We start from the raw sequence: 19,553 nt of genomic DNA on the forward strand, positions 1-19,553 counted from the left end.
ATCTACAAGCTCGCAACGCATCGCGATGTGACACATTGTGAGCTTGTAGTTCGGCTATTTACCTACAGTACAATATTTGCCTCTGAGATGTAGTGGAGTAGAAGTACAAGTCTTTAAAATTGGAAATACTCCAGTAAGTAAAAAATACCTCAAAACTGTACAGTATTTGAGTAAATGTACTTAGTAACTTTCCACCACTGCAGGGATTCCAGCGGGCCTCGGATCCAGTCGGATCATGAGTCTAACACGCAGTGACAAATGGACGATGGAGAGAAGGGGGGGGGGGGGGTGGAGCACACCTCCAAATCAAATTGACTATGGATTGTTGTTGCGTTTGGATTTATGGCCACCGGGGGCATCCCCGACCTGGAAGTCATAAATTGATGCAATTGCAATGGGTCGCGTCAGCGCGGGGGGAATTGCCGCTATGATCCCGCGGTCAACTACGTGTGTCACGGGCTCACACAATACAAACACTGAGTCATTGTTGTCCCACCGCCACGGGGCTCGTTAACACAATATACAGAGGCTAGAAGTTACAGGCCGTGATAAATATCCCACTGTGGATGTTCAGCTGGCTCCGCTGTTGAGCTACGGCGTGGCTGCTGCTGCAGACACCATGTCTCCTCAGTAAACAACCACAGATGGTTGTAAGACATCCTTTCACATTTCAAAAGTGCAATCTGTACATTTTGAGGTCCAACCCGCGGGATTCAAACCCGGGTCTTCTACCACTCAATCAAGAGGGAGATATTATGGCTTATGGGCTTCAGGCAGTGCTACTTGTCTGTCAACCAGTAGGTGTCATGTCGTGCACCAGTGGTTCTCAAACCTTTGCATTTCCAGGACCCTCGTAACTCTTGAGTGTACAAATGGAACCGGTCCATGTGTACCTTCTCAGAGTTACAGACCTTTAAGGGTCCATTTGGAACCCCCCTTAAGGAACCGTGAGGGTCCCTGGACGCCACTTAGAGAACCTAGTGTCCTACACCACACAACACCAGTGTCTAGACCAGTGGTTCTCCACCTGTGGGTCGGGACCCCCAAGGGGGTCCCTAGATGACAGTTTTTCTATTTTAAATATATATTTTTTATCCCACGATTGTGTAACCCTTTTTCACCCCAGTGCAAATTATTTAAGAGATCCTGGGCGCTACACTCCCCCTGCCAGCCAATGGAGCCCAGAGCCGAGCTCATGCCTCCTTCAAAGCATGAGAGCCAACTGACCTTCTTATCACCTGACAGGGGGGTTTTCCCCGGTAGGACTTTGCGCGTGGAAGGAACACGTTATTCCAAGAAACTTCTTCAAGAAACCTAAAAAATATATAGGCTAAGTAACCCAAGACAAGTAGGCAAACACGTTTGGAGTTTTTTTTTATGCAAAAGGAACATGTTTTATTGTAACATCATACTTTTTTTGTTATAATACTATGCAATATATACTGTATATAGTATTTATATTTTTTACATGGGACACAAGCTACTAAGGAACGCATACAGTCAGCGACATAGAAAAATATTAGTAGTATTGGCACAGATGAAGTACTATTTACTGTACTAATATATTACATTTAGCAAAGTAAAATACAGAGTCAAATAAATACATGGTACTCACAGTGAAATCAGACAGTTTTGTTTTTACATTCACTTCAAGCATTTGGAGTTGTCATATTCCAGCACTAAACTCAAAGAGTGAACAGTGACAAAACAATGAAAGTAGATTTTGCTTCACATACTGTACATGACAAAACGCAAATTAATTATGACACACACACACACACACACACACACACACACACACCTCTATAAAGGTTCAAGTCAGATATCTTTTAGGATTGGCAAACAAGTCAAATGTAGTATACGTAACATTTCAGGGAGTCAAATTTAAAGACTAAATACATACATACATACATTAAACGAAAAAAAACATTCTCCTTCATAACAGCATCAAAATGCATATTGTGACTACTTGGGACAAATGTGACCAAACCACACTTAGTCCGTGAGCCAGGACCCCAAAAATGGGGTCATCATTACCATCTGGAGGGATTAATTCTCATAGTGATTTTTGGGTAGGTATACACCCCTAGAGCTAGGAAAAATGTGATAGCCTTGCATCGGTGGTAGCTATCTGTGTGTTATCACTCCTTTTATAACCACAAGCCAAAACACAGTTTTCAAAATCCGAATGAAGCATTCTACTTCAAACTGATGGTTCTCTCTTATTATTGACCCTCTCTCTCTGAAAAATGGTTGGGATAAAGCTCAGACTATATATTGTCCAGAAAGGTTGTTAAAATTTGCATATCTAGAATATTTTTCTATTACAGGCAGTGACAACATAGTGACTATATGTGACATAAGATGTACTTTGGTTTTAATGAAAGATGGAACACAAAGGGTTCCTTTGTAAATTACCTATAGATTTAAAACCATGTTAGATTCTAAGGAAATGTATTATGAAATTCAATAAACAGAATATAGTGCAATGGGTAAGAAAATATCCAAAATGGCCACTAAACACACGCCTGGCAATTTTTTACTTTTAATCCGCTTGTCTTAGAATACCTCTGTTTAATACCTCTTTTTTAGGGTTTTCATATGTAGAATCCATTCCTGATGTTATTTTTTTAATATCAGGTCAATTATGTCAAAGGTCAGGTCAAGGTTAAAATTGACCTCTGGGAGAACAACAAATGGAAACAACTTGATGAACATTCATGGTTCACTATTCATGATTTTTTTTTGTGAAAAGTGTCATTAACATGTCACAAGAACTGGTATTCATAATAACATGAATGTAAAATGATATAATCTAATGTCAAATATGTATCTTTTGCAACTACATCTGTATTCTCCAACCCACATCCTGTTCTACCTCATCCTTACAAGTATCCTCCTTATTAACATCACTCCTCATCTGTAGCTTGAACATATCATCAGTAACCATCTTCACCAGAGCAGTTACAGTACATCAGTGATGTACTTCTCACTCTCTGTGCCCTAAATTGATATTGCACCATGTCACATAGCTCTGACGGTGGGGTCACCCTTAGCAATGACAGGAACAAGAATATCCTAGATCTCCTATCCAAATTTTGTGACATCAAACGACTTGTCAGGTGGGGCTTGGTGGTCTGCCACTTTCCACAACATCACTTATAAATAAATGAGCCCACATGTGGTGCAACAGGTTGGTCGGTGTTGGAGGAAGGGCCATTGACTTGTGGCACCCACCTCACCCAGCACATCAGGGTAGCCTGGGAAGTTCCCTGCCAGCAAAGTGTAGTGTGCTCTGATCTTGCCTTTGTCATACATATAAGACTGTCCCATCCCAATTCTCCATCTATACTTTACACTGTAGGTCCACCTGATACACCCCAATACACAGCATACAACAGGACAAGAACATCAGTGTAATCACTGAGCATGTGTATCACACCCTTTCCAGAGATGGCTGCATCAGGGATATAGGAACTCATGGTGATGTCTGCCTCATCATGACTAAATGCAGTATCTATCGTCAGCACTGAAGGTGTACAACATGCTCAACGGCTTCTGCTTAATGTTCTTACTCTTCATGATGACATCTCATGTGGGTAAAGGACATTACTATTCACAACAGCATGGGGGCAAATTAGCCAAGGATGGGATTGAAGAGATGATCTTTCTGTGTGTGAGGAATCCTACACCCCAATATTTTATGACCAAGACACACCAGTGCTTCAACTCTCCCTCTGTTTCTGCACATTTTGGGGAAGGCTTCAGTCCACTCCACTCACATGCATCATGACAGCATCTTTCCTGATCGTTATGGCAGTCTGCTCCCCAGACTGGTCAGCAGAGACAGTGATCCAGAATCCATCATGGTGCCGACAGACAAGGTCTAGCTTAGCCTCTATGCTATGGCATGGAGCACATGCATCTTCAGCAGGCACTGGGTTAGATATCAAGCACACTGCACATGGCCAGCATGGAAGAAGTGCTTCAGTCATGTGCTTCATGAGAGAAAAGGTGAAGTTAATGTCAATGTGTCTCCCTGCGCATTCAAACTGGTGGATGTGAAGTGTAGGAAGAAGTTGTCTACCCACTGTCAGCCAGTAGGATGGAGATGTGCAGTGTCCAGGTAGGCTACTGCTGTATCTGTTCAAATGTCTTTGGCCAAGTTGATAGAAACCACTTCAGAGTGCTGCTGATACACTCAGGACTGACCACTGAACTTGCCTGTCATGTTCTGCAACCACATGCATTTCCACTTCCAGTGCTGAACCTTGCATCAGTTTTGCAATGCGGCTGAAGAATGACTGTATAACATGCATCCCACCGGGATGCACAATTACATTATAGAGCTTATATACCTGCAAGGTGTCAACAAACGGCTCCATGTCAATTGTGAGGTGAATAGGGCCTGCTGTACATGTCAACCAGTGACCATATCTGCTGCCTGCTTGGACACCTGGTTGGACGATATGGTGCGAGAGAGACCTTGACCTGACCTTTAGCACATAGGCCAAAGACTGACCAGCAAGTCAAAATATAACATTAGAAATAGATTCTACACCTATGAATGCCCCCCCCCCCCAGGTCCCCATATGAATCACGTTCACGAAGTTCACAGATTCCCTCACACAACTGCAATATTTTGTTGTTTTTAACATAATTTAGTACAATGGAACATCACCATGGGATGGACACCATCTTTGATTTGGCAATAAAAAATTAACTGATGGTAATTTCACTGATTCAGCCATATTTCTTGAACCCTAAGACCTAGTTTTAGACACCAAAATCACCTTTCTAGGTTGAACAGTATCATAAAGCCATTTAAGCTCCTGGCAGTCATATTGGACGCCATCTTGAAAATGATGGCTTTACGAGAAATATAATTTCCTAGATTTTTTTGTATGTTCTTAAGCATGCCTAGACGTACCAGAACCAATTGAAAAACCTTTTGTATATTTTTTTGGGGGGGGGGTTAATAGTATGTTTTCATATATTGACCCATGTAATTTTCGCCTAGTGTTATAACATAAAATGCATGATAGCACCCATAAAGCTACCATTGGTGCAAGGCTATCACATATTTTCTAACTCTAGACATGCATACCTTGACAAAAATCACTATGAGCATTAATCCCCTCAGATGGTAATGACCAACCCCCCTGGCTCACGGACTAACTGGTGCCGTCCACACTCCAGGAATGCAGAAGTGCCGCTCTAAAAAAATCAATTAAAACGACGGCAGCGCGCCGTTTAAAGCGGACTTGAACCACGAGAAGCACCGCAGAGCGAGCCGCCAGGCGAGCGAGTTGCCGGGCTGAGCGTTGCGATGTCCGCTTCGTTCGAGTTAATGTTCCGATAGGGACGGAATCGTAGCTCATACAGTATCCCCCCAAGTCAACATGTGCCATTTTTGCCCCCCCTTCCAGGAAACGTTTGACTTCTTCAAGAAGTCTGTCTTCGGAGTGAGAATGCGTTGGTTTTACATGGGGGAAACCAACCAGAATGGTTCATCAGAATGGAAACGAGTAAACAAAACAAAAACAAACAACATTTTAAAAGATTTCCGCTCTTTTGGCGCAAAGGCTACAATACGAGGACCGCTCTCCCACGATGAGATGACACAATAAAAAGCTCCAAACAGACCAACAACAAGTCAGAGCTGTCTTACATACCCTTGGAGAGAGACCACAGCCATGCATCAAACATTTTCCCCTTCATTGATTTCCCAGTGACCCTTTAGGTAAACAGATCACCGCCCTATGGGGAGAGAGCAAACAAGCTAAAACCGCATTAATGTAAGACTGTGTCAAGGTATAAGCATGAAGCCTAACTTATGCTCCGTCGTATGACGGTGTGTCACGCGCCATAAATAGTAGACCTACAAGCTCACAGCGCGTCGCGGATAAGATGCGCTGCGAGCTTGTAGGTCTGCTATTTTTGGCACGTGACACCATCGTACGATGATGTAAAAAAACGGCTTGGGGGGGATATGTGTGTGTGTGCACGCATTTGTGTGTGTGTGCAGAGGTGTTAGAGAAATGATGCATGAGGCATGACAGCCCCCCCCTCAACAGATCGCTTACGCCAGCTTGCCTTAGCGGCTTCAAAGAACGCTCCCTTTGTCCTAAAGTAGGGGGGGGCCGTTTGATTAAAGTCAATCACAGTGACACTCTGATTACCGCGCGGCGCCACAGCAAACACAGGCAGCCCGAAAGGCGTAGGAAAAAGAGCACTTTGAGGGTATCGCGGTCACGCTCAACAACACAGGGAGGGGGGGGGGGACAAGACGACGCTAAGCAATGGCAGAGACAGACAGCTGAGGTCAAGTATTTTTTTACAAGTGGGAGACACGTCATGAATGTGAAAACCGCAAATGCCGTCCGAACAAATTTTAGTCGGCCGTACTGCCCTACAAAGTCAAAGTGCAGAAGGGCCTACACAAATAATCAAATTGAGAAAAATAAATGCTAAACTGGCCAAAGAAATGATCGGTTATCGGTATATAAGTGATATTGCACTAATTGTAGCCTAGATCTGCTCATGAGGGTGTTGACACTATAGCGGTTGACCGACTGCCCGTGGCAAGTAAATAAAATGACTTTGGAAAAACCTGCCCAAACATTTAACGTTCGGTCAGGTGGAGTTTGCTTGCAGGTTACCCGACGGGCAAGTGCATTCCGTCTTCATTAAATATTATTGGCTATTCATGAACAATGCTACCTTTTTACTCATTCTGCTTTTCAAAGTGACTGTCGCCATGGCCACTCTAACAGTTATCGATTGGATTTAACATTAATTTGTTCTACACATTTTACCTATCATTTTATGATGGACGATTTATTTTTCGGGTTAGTGGGCATGACCTTTGGGCAAGTAGAACGTGACCTGTACTTGCCCCGACAGGCAAGTGCCTCTGAGACCTTAGTGTCAGTGTATCCCCCCAAAATCATTGAGGCTGATTTGACCTTTGAGATGAATAAATAAGTCAATGTCTCCACAAATGCAGTTACTTTGGCTTGGTAGGGCAGCGTAGCTGAGTGGACAGAGAGGCCTGTCTGGTAATCAGAAGGTCACTGTTTCCACCCTTAGTTGAGCTTGTAGATCAGCTATTTTCACCACCTAATGTTCGCCCCCAGAGTAAGGACACTAGGGTGCAGGTGGTTAACCCCTAATAACTCCCCACAAGCGCTCCTCAGAAGTAATAGGAGGTAGCCATCTACTATGTGAATGTAGAAAAGTCATTCCCATATGACACAGAAGTCCCCTTTCCCTGTCTGGCAACACCAGCAGAGTTCGCTTCAAAGTGCATTTGCCAATCACACCAATGCAAAGTATATATATATATATATATACACAGTATATATATACCGCAGCTCCCACTCTGTATGTACACATCAGCTACAGATGATGAATAGTGCTACACAGTCTGCCGTGACGCTACGCTGACAGCTCTCTAATGTAAAAAAATGTAAACACCGCTTTGACGGACAGCACACCGGAGAGGCAGATGTCCCCTGATGCTGGAAAAATGACACCTTCCCTGCCAGATGTGACAGCAGAGGTTGTGAAAAGCAGGGGGGGGGGTACGACGAGCGAACGCAACAATATCTGACTCACACAAACTTCGCACCATAGTCGCTCGCTGAGGTGTTCGACATACGGTAATTAAAAAGTTTTGATATAAAACATAAGTAAGATTGTGTCCCAGATTTCACGGATCCTTTCCGACTGTTATAAGCCATCATATTGCAGTGTGTTCTGTTCACACAGGAAGTGACATCATGGGGGGAAATGACGAGTGACAGAAGAACAGGGTTTTGCGCGTGATCTGTGAAATCTTTCAATGATACCCTGATTCACAAAGTGCTTATACCGGCCTATACTACACTACAGAAAGATTCAAGAGACGACTCAAACGTATTTCGGTGTAACATATAGAAAGGATATACATAGAAGTTACTATATAATAAGGTTGCATTGCATATAGTGTTAGATAGTATAGTTGTTTTTACTTAATTTATTTATATTTTTCAATTGAATTATTAAACATTTTCTTGCTTGCTCGCCATTCAAAACTATTTTACCACTTTAGCCCTATTTTATGCTAAGTCATATTATGTTGGTGTCGTGTGAAACTCTTGTATGTATGAAAAATGTTGGTTGAAACACCACAATGGAAAACAGGTCGTACAACTTTATTTTGCTTTCCTGATGGTTAAAATGATTCAAGAAACAAATTCAGTCACTCAATTAAGTCAATCAATCAATCAATCACTAAGACAAATGTAACACTGACGGTAGACCAAACGAGGAAATTTGATGGAAAAACCAGTAGCTACAGCCAGGGTTCCCAAACCTTTCAGGCCGCGACCCCCCAAAATAATCATATTTGAACTAGGGACCCCCCACCCTGACAAGCCCTTGGAATTGTAGGCATTACATTCAGTTTTACCCGGTTCCACAGATAAATATTGTGAAAATATCCCAACTACAAGCGCACAACGCCTCGCACAGCGAGGCATTGTGAGCCTCTTTCTTATGTAATATTTGACAATTTGGCCAATTTGGTTTTAAAAAGGTCTTAAAAGTAATTCAATTGTAACTTTAGAAATGTGCAGATACCCTGTATACATTTATACTGTATGTAGGATTGTTTACCGTTGAGTGAGAAAACATTAGTGTTGCACATTAAGCTAATCATCTAGGGACCCCCCAAAAGCATGTGGGATCCCGACCCATAGGTTGAGGACCACTGGCCTACACTACAACACGCATTTTAAGAAGAAAAAAAACAGACGCAAAGTTACACTAGGTGTTTGTGAATCAGGGTCAGAGTTCGGCTGAAATCACTACAGTTAAGGGAAACATGTACAGTAGCATAGTAAACGCTTTCAACAAGCATACTTTTTTTGATATGCAATATTAGCTTATAGGCTACAAGGGGTAACACTTTTGCCTGCACTGTATACTTCATAGACAAGGTTACTTGGATTTGGAATTTCATCATTATATTATGTATACATGTCTATTACATTCAACACACAATGACGCATTGACACATTTAGACACACTTACATGGTCTAATTGTGTTGACGATGTATGAATAGATTAAAAAATAAATAGTTCAAAAACAATATATATTATTATATATTTTCTTTCTTTTAGTAAAAAGAAATATTTGTACTTTGTACAATAAAATCCTTGTTAATGTACAGCCAAGGGAATAAATGCTTTCTATTCCCTTGGTTTTAAGGATAGTTTAACACTATCATCGGGCAAAAAACTCTAAAGGGCAAATAATGAAATGCTTTAGACCAAAATGAGCATTAGATACAATAGATAGTGCTTTGGGTGAAAGGTTACTTATAAGGCTGACAAAACAGTAATAGTCAGTTTACCATTATTCACACGGTGGCCATTTTGCTCTTATGTCATATTCGAGGGGTTGGGAAGGTTCTGTTATGTTGTATGTAAGGTCAAAATGGCCGCTATGTGAACATGGTCCATTCTGACCGGTGTTTCGCTTGGATTAGCTACAATTCAAACTCAGATATCTGAGTCCAACAAATAAAAACAGTCACGTTGCTCTGACATTTTACATGAAGAGAGCTTACAATCCTTATGCACGGGGTCATACTGACCATCTCAGGGTAAATTTACACTTTAGTGTCACTTTCCGAAGATAACTGGTTGCGTTCGTCAAGTGACACCAACACTTGAATGGAAAACATATTTACAAATCTGCCATTTCCGCAGTGTGAAGCGGCCCTATGACGGAGAATAGACAAACAGCTTTAAAGGGGACCTATTATGCATTTATATATTATATTTTAATGTAATATTACAATGTTGGATGTTCATATTAAACGTGGCCAACATTTCAAATAGACCTACTGGCATAAAAAAAAAATCAAAATTCTGAATGCTAGGTTTCCAAAGGTTACTTCTACTTCCTAAACAAGCTGATGTCAACTTGTTTCAAGGACCCCCTTTAACTCTGAGAGCGTACAAAGCAAAGGTGTACGCAAGGCGTTACAGACCTGTAAGGGGCCATTTGGAACCCCCTCAACCCCACATTGAGACACTGCTCTATATGGTGATCTGCTCTGCCCACGTTGGCCCTTTCCATGGGTCCCAGGATCCAGTCCAGAAAGTAAGTTGACCAATCGGAAGAAAGTGGGCTTTTAGGGAGGCGTGTCTTAAAGAAAAAGGAGCCAGTGCTTCATAACGCGACAGGATAAGATAGATGATGTTTTTGAACTGTGAATCATGCAAAACTACTTTGCCTTTGGAACTGCCTTAATCATTTGAGGCATAGATTCAACAAGATGCTCAATTGGTCCTAAAAGGCCCAAAGTGTGCCAGGAAAATATCCCCCACACCATCACACCACCACCACCACCAGCACCAGGCAGCCTGAACCGTTGATACAAGGCAGCCCCTTCTTTCATCTTGTAGATGGCAAATTCTGACCCTACCATCCGTCGCAGTGACCAATGTCGCAGCAGAAATCGAGACTCATCAGGTCAGCAGTCTTTTCAAAACTTCACTTTTGGTGAGACCTGTGCGAAGTATAATAACTGGAACTTAGCGTAATAGGTCCCCTTTAAATACATTAAATTACACTGTACACGCAGTCAAGTTAAAGAAAACCTCTGAATCAGCGCGCATACCGGACGGACGCCTGCAGTAGTGGATACGCCGTAGCGCCGCCGCCTTTCATTTAAAGTAATTGAGGCCGGTCACGAGAAAGAACTTCTCCAGGAAGAGTTCAGAGTCCAGGACGGCGATGTGGGCGGCGCGGCCGATCAGCGTGTTGGCGGTGTTGGGCAGGGCGTGGAACACGTTCTGACGGATCAGCCGACACTCCTTGGCCTCCAGCAGAGGCTGCAGCAGGTTGGTGATCATCTCTGTGTACACAGGTCCTGGGACACAGATAACACACAAACCCATAAGGTCCATTTCATTCAGGCACATTACTATACGGGAAGAGACGGCAACAGCAGGGATTGTCAATGCTTTTGAGACCAGAAAAAACGTTTGGTATGCATTAGGGACTAGGCCATTAAGACCTGAGGCCGATTCTACAAATGCCAGTTCTCATACTTTCAATATTAAAAAAGAATGCTTGTATTTCTGCTATTTTTTAATGGCCAAAGCTAAAATCTAAAATGACACATGCTTTCCCGGTTTTAATGGGTTAGGCCCCGGACCCCCATTTGATATGATTCTTATCCCTGGGATAGGGACGCAGACGCGTTGTGAGCTTGTAGATTTCCGGCTAATGTTCCCCCCAGAACAGGGATGCGAGGGTTCAAGTGGTTAATGTACAAATACAAAAAATAAAGTCCCTATCACACAAAGATTTGGCGGCCCTCCTGCAGTATCTCTGAGGACCCCCTAGGGGTCCGGGACCCCCTGTTGAGGACCCCCTGCCCTATATACAAGCATCCTGCCTGATGCCAAGACAAGAGAGCTATAATAGGCAAGTTAAGCCTATAGCTATGACATCAGAGTGGATGTTACCATAGTCACACAACGCTAAAGTTGAGCAAAACTTATGACTGATTCACTGGTAACATAACAGGTGACAACAGAGTGGATCTGGTGCTTAGCGTGTCCCCGTCCTACCTGTGGTCCTGTCTTTGAGTGCAGTCTTGCACATCTCGATGCGCGCTGAGTGGAAGGGGACATAGCGATCCTGCGGAGACGCCACCAACACCACATTCTTAAAAAACTGCAGCCCTGAAACGAGGAGGAAAAACACAAGAGTCAAGTTGTAAGGTAATGCAGTGTGTGTGGGGGTGTGTGTGTGTGTGTGTGTGTGTGTGCATGCGCACACGTTCATTATCGGTGAAGAGAGAGAGAGAGAGAGAGAGAGAGAGAGAGAGAGAGAGAGAGAGAGAGAGAAGAGAAGAGAAGAGAAAGAGACACAGACAGAGAGAATGACAGAGAGAGAGAGAAGAGAGATGGGGGAATCAGTTGCATATCACAAAGTGTTATCACAAAGCACTGTGACAGGTTTGATGTTTTACTGTCGGGTGTCTTCTGTCAGGGCTGCTTTTAACAGACTGCAGTAGTGGTGGGTTTCAAATGACAGGGTTTGGATCATTTTGTCAGCCTGCCATAGCTTTGGAGGCAGCCAGAGGAGAAGAACAAAAAAAAAAGAAAATCTCTTAAAAAAAGAAAAAAGAAGAAGAAGCATTTTCAGGGCTTATCTCCTTCAAGTCTCTGTGACAAACGACTGCTTTGTTCCACTCTCGCAGTGGGGAGGCCTCTCACAGTTATGAGCTAGCTGGGGCGTGAGCGTTAGTGAACTGACACACATAACAAATCTGACGGAAAGAAACATCGCCGATGAGGCGCGGCAAAAGGATTTTTGTCATGAATATTTAATTTGAGTGTCTTTCGGTAAGAGTCGGCAAAGTATCAAATTGCTACAAAGGGAAGTCAATAGGAAGATCTCTCACTCACGCCTTTTGCTTGTAGGCCTACACGTCGTTTTGTAACTTCTTTTTTTTTACCTGGTTTCTGGCTCAGGAGGTACAGGAAGGTCTTGCGCGGATCGACGTGATCTCGGAAGGTGAGCTGCAGCAAGGATCCCGATTTCTTCAGCTTCTGCATCAGCCACAGACCTGAGAAACCCCACACGCACGCGCACAAACACACACACACACACACGCACACACGCACACACACGCACGTACGCACACACACACACGCACACACGCGCACGCACGCAATTAGACAGCACCTTTCCTCAGCACCAGCAGAGAACAGCATGTCCTACTCTTAGATGAAAGCCTAGCTGCTGAGAAGGAGGAAACAGTGGAAAAAGCAGCGACTTGCTACTTGCTTATCGTCGCTGTCGGGCAGAAACCTCGTATCTCCATATTGCGTATCTTTTTATGGGTCGTCGCCCCCCCTCCTCCCCCTCCCCCACCCGTAAATTAATGCCCTACTTTGTCGAACGGGAGTGTCGGTCAAAAGTAATGAAAATAGCCCATCTACAATCTCATGACGCATCGCTTGTCATGAGCTCGTAGACGGGGCTACTTTCATATTTTTGAAAGTTAAAGAGAAAGTGGTTATAAGTGCGGCGTCTGTCGGTTTTTATAAATATTGCACCAATGTAAAGTATTAACAAGAGCTTCTGACTAAATAATAACTACATTGCATCCAGTGGAACACAGGCTCTCTTTTGACATTTCCTGAAAAGTAACAGTTTTTCGGACATACAAGGTTTCCACCCGACTGCAACCTTACACAACACACAGTAAACACAGCATGGACGTCCTCCCAGTGGTGTAAAGTATCTAAGTACATTTACTCAAGTACTGTACTTAAGTACAATTTTGAGGTATTTTTTACTTACTGGAGTATTTTACATTTTCAATACTTTTACTTCTACTCCACTACATCTCAGAGGCAAATATTGTACTTTTACTCCACTACAATTATCTGAAAACTTTAGTTACTAGTTACTTTGCAGATATTAATGATTATATTATACAACATTCAGCCCTATTTTATACCTAGGCTATTTGAAAATAGCAGATCTACAAGCTCAAAACGTGTCGCATCGCAACGCGTTGTAGATCTGCTATTTTCAAACATTTTACTTTTGATACTATAAGTAGGCTATATTTTGATGCCAATACTTTTGTACTTTTACTCAAGTAACATTTTGAACACAGGCCTTTTACTTGTAACAGAGTATTTTTATATTGTGGTATTGCTACTTTTACTTAAGTAAAACATGTGAGTATTTCTTCCACCACTGCGTCCTCCTACACTCTCTCTCTCTATCTCTCTCTATCTCTCTCTCTCTCTTGCTTGCTGTCTGTCTGTCTCTCTCTTGCTGTCTGTCTGTCTCTCTCTCTCTCTCTGTCTCTCTCTTGCTGTCTGTCTCTCTCTTGCTGTCTGTCTGTCTCTCTCTCTCTCTCTCCCAGCTTGCTGAGTGGCGTGCTCACCCGTGCTGACCAGCGTGCTGCTGTTGTAGAGCGTTCCCAGGTGCGGGCCCGACAGCGACAGGAAGCTGTGCAGTTTGGCCAGGTAGCAGCGGAAGCGCGGCCGCGTCAGCACAGAGCGGATGATGATGTTCCCCAGAGAGTGTCCGATGAAGCTGGGAGGAAGGCAGAGAGAGAACTGGTGTTAGAGATAGACTGATATATATATATATATATCGGTTTGGCCCGTACTGTACTGTATATATCTGCAACAGAAGCCATGCTACATGTCCAAGAGCCGGATGAACATTCTCAACAAATCCAACAAGGCACCAAAAAAAGTCTAAATCAAACGTCTAAAGTGTTCAAGACTACGGTGAAGTAATCTATGAAATGTACTCTACATACACCCTTGTATGTCCAAGGCCATTGCTTTCTAGGAAATGGATTAAAATAACCTGTGTTCCTATTATATCATTTGACTTTTTTCGATGACTGTAGATCGGCCATTGATGACAATAGCCGATCTACAAGTTCACAGCGCGGCGCATTGCGACACGTTGTGAACTTGTTGATTTCTGAAATTTGAGGAAAAACCTGGAGAATTTTTGAATAATCTTGAACAATTATAACACCACAAATCTCATGGGGGTCCCTGAAGATTTGTTCATATTTTTTTTAATCAGGGGAACTGGGAAACCTGAAGGTTCCCAATTTGATCCCGGGCTCTCCAGAGTTAGTGTCGAAATGTCCTTGAGCAAGACGCTGAACCCATAAGCCGAAACCCATTAGCCGAAAAATAGCAGATCTACAAGCTCAAAACGCGCTAAATCTTCTGAGAGTTGGTGTAGAGGGAAAAAGAGCATACCAAGTACAGAGCCAACAGTCAAGTTGACTAAATATTGTGGGTATAAAAGGGTACATTTCTGAAAATACACATCGACATGAATCCAACATACTAATAGAACAGATTTGTAAACAAACAAACAAAACATAAATTTTACACAACAAGTCTATATGAATCTATGAAATGTATGAACAAGTTGAATCTGCGACATCATTTTATACAATATGTAGTGGGGGGTCCCTGCTTCATCTCTCTCTCAGCTAAGGGGTCCTTGGGCTGAAAAACGTTGAAGACCCCTGCTCTATAGAGAGAACATCATCTTGCAGAGGGGGAAAAGAAGATAAAGTCGACACATCTCTTGTTGAGTGGGCGGCTGGCTGGCACAGAGCCGGCCGCCACGGCTGCATCCTGGCAGCCTGCCTCCGCTGCACAACATCTTATTATAGAAATATTCTTATAGATATGGATGCTATATTTTTAAAGTCGGCGCGACTCGGTGAAAAGTTATGATTGTGTCGAAAGTGGAATGCGGACGCAGGGGAGGGCGTCATTCGGGGTCATTGCCAACCCCCCCCCCCCCCCCCCGAGCATTTGCAGTTAACCTCAAAATGTCGGTTCTTTTATACATTGTTTTAACCTATTAAGACCGGGAACGCATCTGTGTGTCATTTTTAGACTTCTTTGGCTATTCGAAAATAACAGCTCATAGCGTGACACAGCGCTTGTAGATCTGCTATTTTCAAATCTTTGAATATATATATATATTTTTTCAAAGCAAACATTTGTAACTCAAATCTTTGATTCTGGGGATTCTACGAATGTCTTCTAAATCCTAACAGTTTTTTGAAAAACGTATGTTTCTATATCAATGGTTCTCAAACTTTCATGTCAAGGACCCCCAAAATTACATGTATTTGGCCGCGGACCCCATCTCAAAATATTTTGTAATAGGGACCCCCCAGAAGCAAAGATTTGAGTCAAAAATGTTCCCTTTAAAAAAAAATCACGTTATTTCAAAAATAGCAGATATACAAGCTCATAGCGCGGCACTCGGTGCCGCGCTATGAGCTTGCATATTTGCTATTTTTGAATAGCCAAAGAAATCTAAAATGACACGGATGCGTTCCCGGATTGAATGGGTTAAACACCTCTGCATGTTGTTCGCAGATCGGCAGTTCGGTGCCTCTCGATTCACGCCCCGTCCATCTATTGTGACATGTGACACGTGGTTACAGACATGTGTTTTTCATGTCTGCAACCATATGTTCGTTAATCACTTTCAACATGGTGTTCCTATTTTGGGCATGTCATTATAAAGTATTTTCTAAAAAAAAAAAGCCCCCTTGCAAAGAAAATGTGTTTTATCTACAAGCTCACAAAGTGTTGCATCACAACGCGTTGTGCCTCTTGATGCCTCCTCACGTCACGACACCACCACTGATGTAGAGCAGTTGTTCTCAAAAGTGGGGTTTGGGGACCCCCAGGGGTCCTTGAGGGGGTTCCAGGGGGTTCCCGGCAAAAATGTGTAAATACAGCATCAAAATCAGTTCAACCACTTTAACCCTATTAACCCATGTAGATCTGCAAAAAAAACATTTTTAATCATTTTGAAACTTATTATCAACTCAAATCTTGTATGGGAGGGGGGGTCCCTGGCACAAAATATTTTCCAATGGGGGTCCACGGCCAAATACATATTGATTTGGGTGTCCTTGACATGAAAACAAGTTTGAGAACCACTGATGCAGAGAGACGTGATGCTGGGATTTTAAATTCATTTAATGTATTTCTTTTACCCTTATTTCACACCAAGGAACTCCCATAGAGATCAAAAAATGTCTTTTACAAGAGCCCCCTCGGGCCTATAAGGAAGCAAGCAGCCGTACAGTACAGAACCAGAGCGGCTGTCCTTACCAGCAGCAGTGCTAAATGCTACTATTCCTGCAGCTATAAACTGTCACTCCGTTTAATTAACTGCATTGTCCTTGTTTTTTTTGTTTTTTTACAGCAGCCAGCTCCCAAATCCCTCAGAAGCATGTCTCCTTTCCCTTCATCTGTCTCCCCCGACGCTAAATATAGACAGAATGTGGGATGTACCACATGCTCTACCAATAGCTTCGTCTTTAAGAAAACGGCCCCTCACGAGCACACTGTGTGCTTACAGGAGGGAGTACACACATCCTCAAAGAGCAATACCCTCCCAAATACAAAAAAAAAAGGAAAAAATGGCACAATGAGGGCAATTACAGTGAAAGATGAATTGCTTTCAAAACCAGTAGTTCTCAAACTTTTTGCATGTCAAGGACCACCCAAATGTATATGTATTTGGCTGCGGACCCCCCATCGGAAATGTATTTGTGCCAAGGACCCCCCTTCCCATACAAGATTTGTGTTGTTATAAACAGATCGTCTATTATCAAATAGCCAGGGTTAAATTGGTTAAACTGATTCTGATGCTGTATTTACTCATTTTGCTGGCGGACCCCCCACAAGTCTAGAATGTTGATTGATTGATTGATTGATTGATTGATTGAATACTTTATTTTGAAGATTGCAGAGAAAAAGCACAAGGAAGTACAGTTTACAATACAAGGTCAGCTAAAATGGATCGCTCATAAAAGCCGCAATGGCTTTGTTTCAAATTAGATCCCCACGTACTCAATTCATGGAGGTTAATATGTTACTGTCGGTCATCAGATTATTGGCTTCGGAATGTGACAAAAACAACAAAAATAAGGCTTCATGGGGTGTGTAATTGATGGAAAATATGATATTGTTTTGGGTGAACTACTCCTTTAATAAAAAAAACTAAAATAAATAAATATGAAGACCAGCAGCAAGGCTATCATAAGTGAATCAGCCACGTGCACCATTTACAGTTTCTGCTGCCATCTAGTGACCAGAGCAAGCCACTGCTCAAGTCGAGCACTTTGCCTCCACGCCACGGTCTCCTATGTAACAAATATGATGATGATGCATAATCAATGGCGCCGCGGCTTCGACATGTGACAAAATGGGGACTCGTCAGCAGTCCGCGGGTTGTTTGAGGAGTTGTTAGGACTGACCTTATCCTGCCTACGGTAAGATTATACAGCTGTATGTGTTGAATGATCTCATCCAGCAGTCTGTCCGTCATGGTGTCAAAATCTGCAAACGTGTCGGTCTGCAGCAAAAGAGCAAAGGAAAGAATGGTCGTCAGCGCTCTATAAATAGCCTTAAAAAGCACTTTCACCAAAACGTGAGCGGGCCTACTATCAATTTGTTCTGATCACTGTCAAGTGGAGGGAAAACGTCCCGAGCTCAGTGGAGGAAGAAGTACTCCGATTTTTAAGTAAAAGTAGGTAGCAATACCACAATATTCTAAAAAATATATACTTTGTTACAAGTAAAGGCCTGTATTCAAAATGTAAAATATATTGATAGAAAATAAAATAGAAATACTCAAGTAAAGCAAGTGCTGACATTTTTACCATTGAGCTAATAGAGCCTGCCTGCTTGCTCAGGGGATAAATTTAATCTTGACCATCAGGTCAAAATTCGTGTCAGATCCTGTGTGTATAGGTGAGACATGACCTTTGACAAAATCTAAATGTCTCAATAGAAGAGCAGGGAGACAAAAATACAACAACCCCAATTTTATAATTTGTATTGTATTAACACACTTTAGCATACATTTTGGACATTATATTCATTAAAAAAAGTTACATAGTGGTGCTTTAAGTAGAGTACTTGGTTACTGGCCACCACAGCTCCTACCTGGTTTCTCTCAGACATGAGGAAGTCCAGTCTGGAGCCCGGCAGGCCCAGCTCAATGAAGGTCTTCACCAGTCTGAGGTCTGCACTGTTCCCTGCAGTGATAGAACAAGTACTCAGGGGTTTTACAATAGCAAATAGCGAAACCACAACATATAAACACTACTGTTACAAGTAAAAGGCCTGCATTAAAACATTGACTTGAGTTAAAGTTTAAAAAAAAAAGTTTAAAAAATAGCAGATCGACAAGCTCACAACACATTGGATTGCGAAGCATCCAAGCATGAGCTTGTTCAGCTATTTTTGAATAGCCGAAGTATAAAATAGGGCTTAGTTGGTTCATTTATGTTTTGTAATAATAATCTAAATCTGCAAAGTAAGCAGTAACTAAAGTTTTTTAATAATTGCAGTGGAGTAAAAAAGTACAATATTTGCCTCAGAAGGGCAATTTGGAGTAGAAGTATAAAGTATTGAAGAAGCGGACATACTCAAAATTGTGCTCGAGTACAATACTTGAGTAGATGTACTTAGTTATTTTCCACCACTATTCCCCGGAAACAAAGACACAATTTAAAGCCAGAGCATGGGAATCAGCACTTATAAAGAGGGCTCATTAATCACGTAAGACACCTGCAATATGTTTAAGGAATCAGTATTTACATACAGAGTAATGATGTCCATTTTATCTAGTAGGACATATTAGGACTTCTGCGGTCTGCAATACATCTTCAACACTAATAAGGTGCCAATGTTTAATAAAGGATGTACCATGTATTGTGCAAATATTAGGATTCATTCATCAGTTTAATAGTCATTATTTTAGCTACAGTGACGTCACACAGTAGGACGTGGGAATTGGGTTTGGGGAAGGGATTCAACTCAGATATGTGAGTGTGTTCCAGTGGTGGAAAATCAACTCAAATGTCGTACTTAAGTAGAAGTATCAATACTGCAATATAGAAATACTCGGTTACAAGAAAAAGTCCGGAATTCAAAATGTT

The 19,553-nt window shown here is 42.3% G+C and overlaps 1 protein-coding gene across 1 annotated transcript in view; it reads right to left on the minus strand.

Moving 5' to 3' along the window:
* Positions 1 to 10,722: 10,722 nt before the first annotated feature.
* fam135b (family with sequence similarity 135 member B) overlaps positions 10,723 to 19,553 on the minus strand; it is a gene marked incomplete at both ends in the record, with an annotated part of 65,188 nt that continues 56,357 nt past the window's right edge. Inside the window, 6 exons of the mRNA XM_080442600.1 lie at positions 10,723 to 10,928; positions 11,635 to 11,748; positions 12,528 to 12,638; positions 13,977 to 14,128; positions 17,865 to 17,962; positions 18,556 to 18,647. Of these exons, the coding sequence (XP_080298726.1) occupies positions 10,723 to 10,928; positions 11,635 to 11,748; positions 12,528 to 12,638; positions 13,977 to 14,128; positions 17,865 to 17,962; positions 18,556 to 18,647 (773 nt within the window). The remainder of the gene's footprint in view (positions 10,929 to 11,634; positions 11,749 to 12,527; positions 12,639 to 13,976; positions 14,129 to 17,864; positions 17,963 to 18,555; positions 18,648 to 19,553) is intronic.

This window comes from Gymnoscopelus braueri (genome assembly GCF_963280865.1).
Source record: "Gymnoscopelus braueri genome assembly, chromosome: 11".
NCBI classification, from domain to species: Eukaryota; Metazoa; Chordata; class Actinopteri; order Myctophiformes; family Myctophidae; genus Gymnoscopelus; species Gymnoscopelus braueri.